General features: G+C 41.9%; 1 protein-coding gene across 3 annotated transcripts in view; it reads left to right on the plus strand.

The window, feature by feature from the left end:
* Window positions 1–12,078, plus strand: part of Adamts18 (ADAM metallopeptidase with thrombospondin type 1 motif 18) — a 153,520-nt gene that overhangs the window by 63,435 nt on the left and 78,007 nt on the right. For 2 of the 3 annotated variants that reach the window (XR_009594536.1, XM_060391926.1), the window contains exons 3-7: window positions 1,312–1,594; window positions 3,711–3,904; window positions 4,153–4,236; window positions 6,172–6,331; window positions 8,320–8,425. Coding sequence is in view for 2 of the 3 variants with exons in the window: in XM_060391926.1 (XP_060247909.1) it covers window positions 1,312–1,594; window positions 3,711–3,904; window positions 4,153–4,236; window positions 6,172–6,331; window positions 8,320–8,425 (827 nt within the window). In the remaining variant the exon portion in view is untranslated. Of the gene's footprint in view, window positions 1–1,311; window positions 1,599–3,710; window positions 3,905–4,152; window positions 4,237–6,171; window positions 6,332–8,319; window positions 8,426–12,078 lie in introns of all 3 variants that reach the window. The other variant, XM_021632110.2, reaches the window with a different exon arrangement.

Here is a 12,078-nt window from a genome sequence, read left to right on the forward strand (position 1 = left end):
TCTTTATGACAGTCAGCTCATCGGAGCCCCTAGACCTCCGCGTAGAGGCGATTGCACGTTTCTTCCTCTCGTGCTGTTTTAACACGTATGAAATCAATACTTAGTGCAAGCCATGGATTGCTTTTCTATTCGCTGCTCCATCTACGTCTCATCAGTGTCGAGCAGTCAAAGCTGTTCAAGAGGAACATCCCTTAGCTCAGCCTTTCAGAAACGTTTCTTAACGTTGTCAGTCTAGAAGAGCGGTTCTCAAACTGTGGGTTGTAACCCCTTTGGGGCTTGAAAACACAGATAATTTACATCGTGATTCATGACAGCAGCAAAATTACAATTATGAAGAAGCAATGGCTGTAACTTATGGTTGGGGCTCTCCACTATGTGGGGGACTGTGTTAAAAGTCACAGCATTAGGAAGGTTGAGAACCACTGGTATAGGGGCCAGAGCGATGGCTCAGTGGGTAAGAATGCTTGCTCTGGAAAACGAGGATCAGAGTTCAAATCCCAGCAGCCACGTAACGATCTGGGATATGGCTCTTGGCACTGTGAGGGTGGAGACAGGAGGATGTCTGGGGCTTACTGGTCAGAAGCCTCGCTCCAAGTTCAGTAAGAGAAAGAGACCCCCCTCTCAAAGGAATATGGGAGAGTGGGAGAGCAAGACACCCAGCATCTTCCTACATCGGCCTTCACATGCATGCATGGAGTGTACACACATAAAACACACACGAACACACATGGACACACATACATATGCACACATCACGTGTATGCACACAAATAAATCAATAAAAGCATAAAATACCGGCAGTCTACCCAGACAGCCTAGGGGAGGCATGGCATATTTAGTGTGTGTGAAGCCCTGTATTTGAACCCTTTACTACCCTAACATTCACTTAAGATTAACATTGATTTAGGAGGGAGAGAGCCAGCCTACTTGTCCCCTTTGTAAAACCGGAGCTATAAAAGCAGCACGTAATACTGCAGATAAAAGTGACGTGGCAGGGCCAGTAGGATGGTTTAGCAGGCACAGGTACTTGCCACCAAGCCTGATGACATGAGTTCAATTCCAGGGACCTGTGTGGCAGAAGGAGAGAACTGCCTACTACAAATTATCCTCTGACCTGCACATATACAGATGCGCGCACACATACACACACACAACACACGCACATACACAATTTTAAAACGCATTTTAATACCGAGCATTTTGCACAGTGTCTAGTCACAGGAAGTAATCAATGCAAAGACGCCCAGAATCAACCCAGGAAAAGGCAACGCATGGAGTCATGAGTGTGCTCTTTGTGTTTGGCTTTTTTAGTCAGGTCTGATAAGGACACGAGACAATGAATTCCTCATCTCACCGCTACCTCAGCTGCTGGCCCAGGAACACAACTACAGCTCGCCTGCAGGCCACCATCCTCACGTCCTGTACAAAAGGACAGCAGAGAAGAGGGTCCAGCGGTACCAAGACTACCCTGGCTCCCACCGGACTTTTCCTGGTCACCCCCCAAGTCACACTCCCCCTGCTTCCCAGAGCCAAGAGACAGAGTACCGCCATCGAAGGTGGCAAAAGCAGCATTTTTGTGGACGACGCAAGAAATGTATGTAAGGAGACTTTCCTTGTCCTGGTTTGAAGAGGGCCTCGACGGGTAGTCTTGGGGGCAGCTGGGTTCGCTGATGTGGCAGGTCGAGGCTGCACTGAGCTCGTTCTCGGATGTGGCCTTGCAGAAGGACTGGTGGACCCCGTGCTGAAGGAGCGGCCGTCCTAACTTCAACTCGGAAAGATGTAGATATGGGTCCTTTTTGGGCCTTTTTAGCATCTCCCAGTTTTAACCAAAGGTCCCAATCTTAGGGAAAGTTCCCAGCTTTTTTATAGTCAAAAAAAAAAAATTCACAGATGAGTGTTCTTCTAGAGACCCAAAGAAAAGATGACTCAGGATGCCTCTCAGGAATGTTGGCTCCTGAAGGGGAGCTGGCAGTGAGCAGGGGAAATCTTGAGCATGCCCCATAAGCCAGTGACAGATCCCTATACCAGTGCTTTGAAGGAGGAAGCAGAAGACTTAGGAGGTCAAAGCCAGCTTGACCTGTATAACAAGCCCCTGTTTCAACAAATGACACTGTGCATCCTTTCCCCACTACCGCTGGGATCAAGCCCAGGGCCTTAACGTATGTTCACTAAAGCTCTGGACCAGCCAAGCTGTGTTTCCAGTCTCTTTTGCTCTTTTTTTTTTTTTTTTTTTTTTTTTTTTTGTAGACCATCAAGGTCCAGTAGATAAGAACCAAAAAGTTTGCATTTCCTAACAGCTGTGTTCAAAACTAGTTTCAGGAAGATACAGTGATGTACAGTGATGTAGACCTGTATTCCAAGAGCTCAAGAGCTGAAGGCAAGAGGATCAGGAGTTTCAACCCATCCTTGTAGGGAGGGGATTTAAGCCCAGTCTGGGTTACGTGAAATTCTGCCATTGAAAAAATATATATATATATCGGAAGTAAGTGCTGAGGAGATGGCTCAGTGGAATGGGCCACTTTCTGCACAGGTGTAAGAGCCAGGGGTCAGATCCCCAGGACCTATGTAAATGCCAGGTTCTCCTCCTGACAAACACCCAGTAATCTCTGCAGCATTGGGAAGGTAGAAATGGGATCCACTGAGGTAATGGCAACTAGACTAGCTGAGTTGACAATGTCTGGGTTCAACTGAGAGACCCTGCTTCCACGTGTAAGATGGAGGTTGATGGAGAAAGACACACCCATTGTCAGCCTCTGGCTTCCACATCCATGTACACACACACACAAGTACACACACACACATACACACACACAGAGGTACAAACACACCACACACTCATTCATTAACATCTGTTAACAAAAACCCCAAATGATAAGTTTAAAAACAAATTACTTTCAGTAGCATTTTATCTAACTCACAACATATAAAATATTATCTCAAATTAAAACCAAAGTAGCAGACTGCTAATGAGGGATTTCATATTGTATTCTGAAAAGGTATGTACTGAATTAACTCTATGACTTAGTGTCAATTCCAATAACAAAATTTCCATTGGAGGTACTTAATTTGTGTATAGATTTCCTACGATTCAATGCTGAAATGATAGATTTTTGATACTCCATTGTTTCAAAGTTGTTTTCATTTTTCAGTGACCAAGTTAAATATTAATTTTTTTTTTATGTGATGAAGAATCTGATCCTTATGTTCACCAGCCACATCCCACTAATTTGGTAGCCGCATATGGCAACCAGGCCCCACACTGCTCAGCACAGACAGGTGAGGGCTCCTCGCACTAACAGGAGCTGGCACAGTTGGTTACATAAGATAGTGTTTCTGACATTTCCCTTGGCTGTTGGTATTACCTAGTCAATGTATTTCATTAAGGAATAAAAATGAGATTTTTTTTTTCTCTTTTCTTCATTGACATTTGCTGGCCTGCTTTGTCTGCAGCTTGTTTTCTTTTACTTATCTCTGAGCACGTTTAATATTTCTGAATCTACCAATCTGTCCGCCTGTCCACCAGCCAACCCATCCATGCGTCTAAGCGTCTAAGTGTCTAAGTTGAATACATCTCAGGAGCAAAGCCCCAGCAAAGCAGATGACAACAGTGACACCCAGCATCACCTCCCCGTTTTCTCATCTCTCTCAGCCTATGTCACCCAGATTTCTTCTGCTGATCTTCCTTCCAAACGCTCTTCTGTCCACCACAGATGCTCCCAAGCCTCCTGCAGACGACACTTATCTACGCTTTGACGAATATGGGGGCACGGGACGGCCCAGAAGATCAGCTGGAAAGTCACAAAAGGGTCTCAATGTGGAAACCCTTGTAGTGGCAGATGCAAAGATGGTAGAGAAGCATAGCAAGGATGACATCACCACGTACATTCTCACTGTCATGAACATGGTAAGGGACATTGTCAGGTTCCTTCCTTCTTGATAACCCCAAGACATAGAATTCCTTGTGTGGGAATTCTATACACTTAGCCACAATTTTTTTTTAACAATTTGATTTTTAAGAAAAAAAAAAAGCCTCTTGTTGAAACATGCATCTGGTAAAATTAAAGCCTACACCCTTATCAATATGTCCGATTGATTCTTTGTATGCAGGATTGTGTCCTGAAAAGATTTATGTGTTTTTAATTATCCCAACAGGTTTCTAGCTTGTTCAAAGATGGGACGATTGGAAGTGACATAAACATTGTGGTTGTGAGCCTAATTCTTTTGGAAGAGGAACCCGTAAGTGGCAAGCTATTTATTCGTTTGCTCTGCTGTGGAGGATGCATTTATTGGATACCTACTTATATTAATGCATGAACTGGTCATTTGAATCTCATATTTGAAAGAATGCCAACCAGACTGGAGAGATGGCTTGGATGTTAAGAGCACTGTCTGAGGTCCAGAGGATGTTAAGAGCACTGTCCAGAGGTCCTGAGTTCAATTCCCAGCAATCATATGATGGCCTATAACCATCTATAACGAGATCTGGTGCCCTCTTCTGGTGTGCAAGCATACATGTAGCCAGAACATTGTATATATAGTAAATAAATAAATAAATCTTAAAAAAAAAAAAGAAAAGAAAACAAGTATGCCAACCATTTATTAGGGAAAGTGCAGTCTAATAGTAATATGCAATCCAATAATTGAGCTAAATCATCACAAAACAATCCTTCATATATTAATCTAGATAATATAGTCATAGTTATATAAACAGTTATATGTGAATATTAAATACATATATAGCATTGTTAGAAGACAAAGTGTAAATACTCTGTATAAATATGTAGTTCTTATAATGAAGGTGAATTTGCTCATAGATTTTAGGGCTCTTTGGACTTTAGAGCTCAGATATGCTAACCAATGCAAAGGTGGATACATAAGTATATTTTGAGAATTTACCAGAAGAAATCCATGATAACATTCTTATAGTAAATCTATGGTCTCCCAAGCACCAATTCAGGAATGACAAAGAATAAACAAGGGGCCTTAAACTTCCTTGAATTGATTATGGTGAGGTGCACAACACAGGAACTGGGCAAATTGCAAAAACAGAACATATAATAATGTGTTAAATTGCATGGTGCTCCCTGCTCTGTAGTGTTTTGATCTGTAAGCTGTATTTTTCTCTATGATCTCACCAATCAGACAGATGATTTTTCAAAGGCCCTGAGGCTTTTCCTCTTCAACTCTAACCCCAGTAAAGAATGTGAAAAGCAGAGTCAGAGACAAGAAAAAGAAAATGGATCTAATTGCCCAGGTGTGTAGAGTTGCAGAGGTTTTAGCTTTGTGACATTATCCTGGAATTTTAGAAAGGTATTGTGGGTGTTGTTTGGGGCACACCTGGGCTTTGGTGTGCCACTCACACACTGCTTAAGGATACTGAAACCTGAAGCACCCCGATTCACTGACAGAATTATCATCGAAAGCATTTGACTTGACCCAACTCAGTGGTTTAGCCTCACCAAACGCTTTGATAAAAGATTGTTTTAAGAATAGTTTCCGTCTTACTTCCCTGCTCCAATGTAATGTGTGTGTTTTACCTGCATGTATATGTATGTACACTATGGGTGTACCTGGTTACCCACAGGGGAAGGAGAGTGTGCTGGATCCCCCAGAATGGGAGTTATAGGGTTACGCAGTTGTAGACTTATACAGTTGTGGGTTGTCGTGTCATGCTAGGAATTGAACATGGGTCCCCAGGAAAAGCAGCCAGTGCTCCTGATCTTTGGACCATCACTTCAGCCCTAATCGCTTATTCTTTAGAGTCTAGGAAATGGTTCGACATTCTGTAAACTCACATTTGTGTTATTGATTGCTTGGGACCCGTTAGGTACCAAACTTCACAGAGAAGGAAACTATAGATGCGGTCTTTGTTACATTTTATTGAAAAACTATTGAACTTTAATACGAATAAATTTGCCAAAAGTTTAACAACTTTATCATAAATATATATTTAGAAAGTACATACTGATAATTCAAGTGTCCCCTAAAATTTGTATTAACCTAAATTAGATTTTTTTTTTTTTTTTTTTTGTAGAGCTTGGCTCAATGTTTTTTTTCCTACTGATAATTTCCCATAGAAACATAATGCATCTGCCTCCACAGCCGCAATGATTCTACTTTCTCTGCTCTAGCAAAATCATCAGGCTCTAATCTCTGTACTTTTCCCATTAGGAAGGCTTGCTGATCAATCACCATGCAGACCAGTCTCTAAATAGCTTCTGTCAATGGCAATCTGCCCTCGTGGAAAAGAATGGCAAGAGGCATGATCACGCCATCCTCCTCACAGGATTTGACATTTGTTCCTGGAAGAATGAGCCATGTGACACACTAGGTAAGCCAAACCCAGAACCCTCGTGCACACCTGCCAGCTGGAAGGACAGAGTGAAAACTTTCTGATGGGTGTGTGGCCCTTTTGCATCCTGTCAAAGGGACTTGATATACTCATGTGTCACTTACTTGATATACTCGTGTCACATGCTGAGAACTGTGTCATTAGGTAATGACGTTTCTGTGTGGCTATCTTATGGCATACTCATAGAATCTGAGATGGCTGCGACCTCACTAGATGCCATTTTCCTATGACACCACTGTTGTATAAACACCCCACTGTTGTCTGAGGTCATTATGAGGCATGTGGCTGTATTTAAGTCGGTAAATTATGGAGTAGCTTCCTTGTTCCAAGGTGAACTTGTTCTGCTTCACTGGATTCACTGTGGTATGGAGAGTCTATAGATCAATCAATTGGTATTTTTTCTTTATTGTTCAATTGATGATCAGCGAGGCAAAAAGCAGTCATTCGACTGAACATGTGTTTCAGTCATTCTGTAGGCACCATGACCACATAGCTGGGAAGCCGAGGAAAAACTGCTGAATGTCATCACACCTCACCGTGTCACTGATCAGCAGGGCCTTCTTTAGCAAGCTCTTTGACTCCTTCTTTACAAGTTCCCATTTTACTTTTTACAGGACACCCAGCATAAGAACAGTATCTTTTACATGTCTGCTGTATTTCCAAGTAGATTCAATTGCCCATAGTAGGAACTGAACCTTTTGTTTGGAACGAATTGGGTTATTTACATCAAGGTCTGCAAACCTTTGCTGTAGAGGGTTCTACAGTAAATATGCTATGTTCTTCAGAGTGTTGACTGCTCACAGCAGCTATGTTGGTAAGAGAACAGTTGCAGACAGTGTGTAAACCAATGAGTGAAGCTTTGTCTAATGAAGTTACCCTGGGGAGACAACCGCAGACAGAAGTGTAAACAAAGGCTGGGAAACAGCAAGTATGCCACCAGGAATCAATCCCTGATCTGCTCCACAGGTCACTCTCTTTCAGGAGGATATTGCGCGAGCTTAAACATCCACATATGCCCTGTGAATATCCAAGCCTAGGACAGTGCTGACCAAAGCAACTTCCTGAGCCTTCAGCTTCTATTTTGAAATATATATATATATATATACACATTACAAGTACAGTACAATATATAGTGTTTAGAAAACACCATGTATTAGAAAACACAGGACTTTCAAATATCCAGGCTCTTTAGGGAGGACTGGGAACAAGGCTTGAAGCAGTCAGCAAGACACCTAGAGACCAAGTCACTTTCACTGTGAGTCACACATTAAACACGACCCTCCCCTTACCTAGCATCTCTATGACTTCTATCACCTAACTTACAGTCCTGCTTCCTTACCTCTGTTATGTGGCATAAGTGACATGCTAAGTGATGATGTCACCCATGATATACATGTGTGCCTGCATATTAGACTTCCAGGCTGGGTTTATGGCTCAGCATTGAGGTAGATGTAGCGAATTTACACGTATGTATTTAACCCTACATGGCCACAGAACCTTGTTCTGATGGACATTAGCTCTCAAAGCTGGAAAGAAAGACATCCAAGTGTGACAAAGTTGATCAAGATAGAAGCAAGGAATGATGGGAATAATTGTATAACTGTTCTTGCAAAGAGGTGACTTTGGAAAATGAGGACACTTACCAGATTGTGAATGGGAGAAAAGCGAATTTGATTTATACTTATTCCCTGGGCATGTTTATGTTTCTTGCTTCAGAGAAGGGTCAGGAAAGAATCAGAAAGTATATCCCACACTTAGACAGAAAGGAAACTCTTAAGTTAACTTTGTACAGTGGTATAGCTGTCATTATATCAATTTCTCCGACTCTAACTATAAATTTAGATAAATCATACAAATCTCTATGACAATAAACATTCTTTAGCAAAACACCCTAAATGTACTAATCCACTAAACTATGTATGTGTGTACCCAATTAGTGTTAAAATTTGACCTTCATCTTTCAATAGGATTTGCTCCTATCAGTGGGATGTGCAGTAAGTACAGAAGCTGTACCATCAATGAAGACACAGGACTTGGCCTGGCCTTCACCATTGCACATGAGTCAGGGCACAAGTGAGTGGCTTCTCAATTCACAGCTATGGAAACTGGTCAAGTCATTCTTTGTCCTTTCTCTAAGGATTATTATTTATATAAATCAAATTCATGGGACTTATCTTGTATAAAGCCTTAAACTGTGGACTCCAAAAAAAAAAAAAAATGGTTGAGGTGTTGGTAGAAGGCTCAGTTGCTAAACTATTTGCCACACAAGCCTAAGGAGATGAGTTTGGTCCAAAGAACACACATGAAGTAAAAGCCAAGTATGGTGGTGCATGCTTGTAGTCAAGGGGTCTTGGTTACTGTTCTGTTTCTGTGAAGAAACACCATGACCAAAGCAACTCATAAAGGAAAACATTTCAGAGGCTTAGTCCATAATTAACATGACAGGGAGAGTTGAAGCAGAGAAGCATGGCCCAGGAGCAAGAACTGAAAGTTTAGATTCTGTTTGGTGGTCAAGAACCAGAGAGAGAGCAAGTCTGGGCCTGGTATGGGCTTTTGAAGCCTCAGAGCCCAGTGGTATACCTCCCCCAACAAGACCATATCTCTTAATCCTTCCCAAACAGCTCCACCAACTTGGGACCAAACATTCAAATACATAAGCTTATGAGGACTTATTCAAACCACCACAGCCAGCAATATGGAGACAGCTCCCTAACCCTAATCCTAACTCTAAACCTAACCCTAATCTTAATGCTAACCCTAACCAGTATCTCCCTGGCAATGACTGATTAGACATCCTACTCTACTCATAAAATTTTAGGACAGTGAGAGACACTGTGAGCAGTACCTAAAGAATGCTACCCAAGGTTGTCCTCTGACCCCTATCATATGTGCAAACACAGACACACAAACATGCACACACACCCACAAAGTTCCATAAGGACTGCTCATTGAGACCTGTCTTTTCACATCATATGTTACATCACTTAAAGTTTCATGTTTGCAAATGAAATGCACATTACTTACCTGATTCTCATCTAGGTCTTCATTTTCCTTTCGGTTTTGCTTTGGTGAAGTCACTATAGATCCATTTTATTTCTCCCCCTTTGATTTTAACTTTTAGCGTGTGGCAACAATCTCTCAGTATATTTCTCTGGCTGGCCTTGAGCTTGTGACCCTCCTGCCTCAGCCTTCCAAGGAGTAGGATTACAAGCCTACACCAGCTCACCCCTAGAACAGCTCAGGGGGTGATTCCTTGTACTGATCATGCTAACGTGTAAACCCCACCCCCTTGTGCAATGATTCACTAAATTCTAATTTCAAACTACTGGGCTATGATAATTTTAGCACTCGTGCTTACAGATAAAACTTGTTTAAACCCAAAATCTAACATTTAATTAAAGGAAACAATACATAGTCTTCAGGTAGGATGGGAGAGCGGTATCAGAGGCAAGAGAAGCAAGGGTTTTGGGACTGGGCTATAGCTTAGTAAGACAAGCTTGAGGCTCTGAGTTAGATCCCCATTTGTGGGAGTATGCTGATAATCTAAGGGCTGAGGGAGACAGAAGCAGAGGTGAAGAGATCCTCCAGGCTGCCCAGCCTAGGCTAATTCTTGAGTTCTAGGCCAATGAGAGGGATCCCCATACCCTCAAAAACAAAGGTGGATAGCACCTGAGGAGCCACACCAGAGCTGAACTTCTGGGATTTGAGGAATGTGTGTGCAAGTATGTGTTCACACACATGGGCATACACGATGAACAATAGTGAGATACATTCTCAAGATCAGATCTTGGCATGTGGCCTTTTTTGGCATGAAGTTGGTGAAGTAGATAGTTGCTGAGATTTGGGAGGACTTTCAAAATGAGCTGAAAAAAAAAAGTATCTCCCAAAAGGCTACTAAATTAAAGTACTTTTGAAAATGCAAAAAATTGAAACTCAAAACTAAATTCAAATTGAGTTTTCTTTTGCCACCTCCCCCCAAAAAATTCTAATGAGGCTCTCTAATTAAGCAGCTTTCCCTTCTTTAACAATGGCTTTCCTCTCTGCACTTCATGTCCGTTTTGAAATTCTTGTTTTTTTATTCACAGGCTTTACTGTATTTAGAAAGAATGTCTCCCAAACAAATTCCCTCAGCTCCCTGCTTAGGCATAAAGAAAAAAAATTGGCAAAGCTGAGAATGCAGACATGCTTTCACCTAATGTCTTTTGAGATTAATATATAAGCTTTTGTGAACAGCCACCTCTAAATCCAAGGGACTTCATCAATAACTATCCAGTACACAGCCACCCTCCACTTGCTTGATAAATTAAAAAAGAACACCAGCAAAAAAATGGCTATATTGTAGGCAAAATTCTGTATATGGATATAACACCCTCATTTGTTAGAGCTACCTTCCAAAGGTAACAATATAATGATATTACATTTCCTCTATAGGAACCGTTCCTGCTTGTATATATGCACTCATCTATCTATCTATCTATCTATCTATCTATCTATCTATCTATCTACTTTACATCCCAATCTCCTCTCTTTCTGGTCCCACTTTCCTTCCCTCTTCATCCTACCCCCCTTCTCTACTCTTCATAAAAGGGGACCCCCACAATAACACACCCCAGCATATCAAGTTGCATCAAGACTGAGAGCATCCTCTTCAGGGGAAGTGAGTCCATGCCAGGGACAGCCCCTGCTCCCCTTACTAGGAAACCCACATGAAGCCTGACCTGCCCATCCAACACAACTGTGTAGGGGGCTAGGTCCAGTCCATTCATGGTCCTTGGTTGGTACTTCAGTCTCCGTAAGCCCCCCTGGGCCCTGGTTAGTTGGCTCTATTGGTCTTCTTGTGGAGTTCCTGTCCCCTCCAGATCCTGCTATTCCCCCAACCCCCGCTCCTCACATTTACACAAGATTTTTTGAGCTCGACCCAATGTTTGACTGTGAGTCTCAGCATCCATTTTGATCTGCTGCTGGGTGGAGTCTCTCAGAGGACTAATCTGAGACCCACCTCATGGGAGAGAGCCAACCCTGACACTATCATTAATACTCTACTATGCTGGCAGACAGGAGCCTCGTATAACAAAGCCCTCCTAAGAGGCAGATTTTATTTCTTTAAATGATCAGATTAAGAACAACTTAAACTCATTATAAATTCACATAAATAATTTCTCTGTCCATTGCCTCTCTGGAAAGAAAAGAATCACAAAATAAACTTTGTTTCTTGAGGTTTTTTTCCAAAGGTGGCCACAGAAGCACTTTGTACCACTTCTTAAGACCATATGATCTGGCATGTCTGCTCTGTATGCTGAGAGACAGGAGATCGTTTAGGAGAGGTGTGCATGATGGTTAGGGGATTTCAAACCAGACCCATGGTTACAGGCTGCTGCGGGCCACCTGATGATGAGGGTGCTGAGAACCAGATGTGAGTCCTTTGGAAGAGCAATGAGTGCCCATAAACATGGAGGCATCTTTCCAGCCCACATTATACATTTAAAAGAGATCCATCATGCTTATTTTCTGCAAAGGAATTACTCTAATGGCATAGAAGAAATGGTGTTCAGAAACTGTTTACAGTTTTTATCATTATCTGTAAAAAAAAAAAAATTATCTATTATTTATTTTTATAAGGGGGTGCAATTAAAATCTGAATTAGTTTAGCTAATCGGTTGATCATCTCTGGAGGGAAGATTTACATGGCATTAACTTTATTAATAAATATCAATAAAGGATTTATG

The sequence above is a fragment of the Meriones unguiculatus genome, chromosome 10 (assembly GCF_030254825.1).
Source record: "Meriones unguiculatus strain TT.TT164.6M chromosome 10, Bangor_MerUng_6.1, whole genome shotgun sequence".
Taxonomy (NCBI): domain Eukaryota; kingdom Metazoa; phylum Chordata; class Mammalia; order Rodentia; family Muridae; genus Meriones; species Meriones unguiculatus.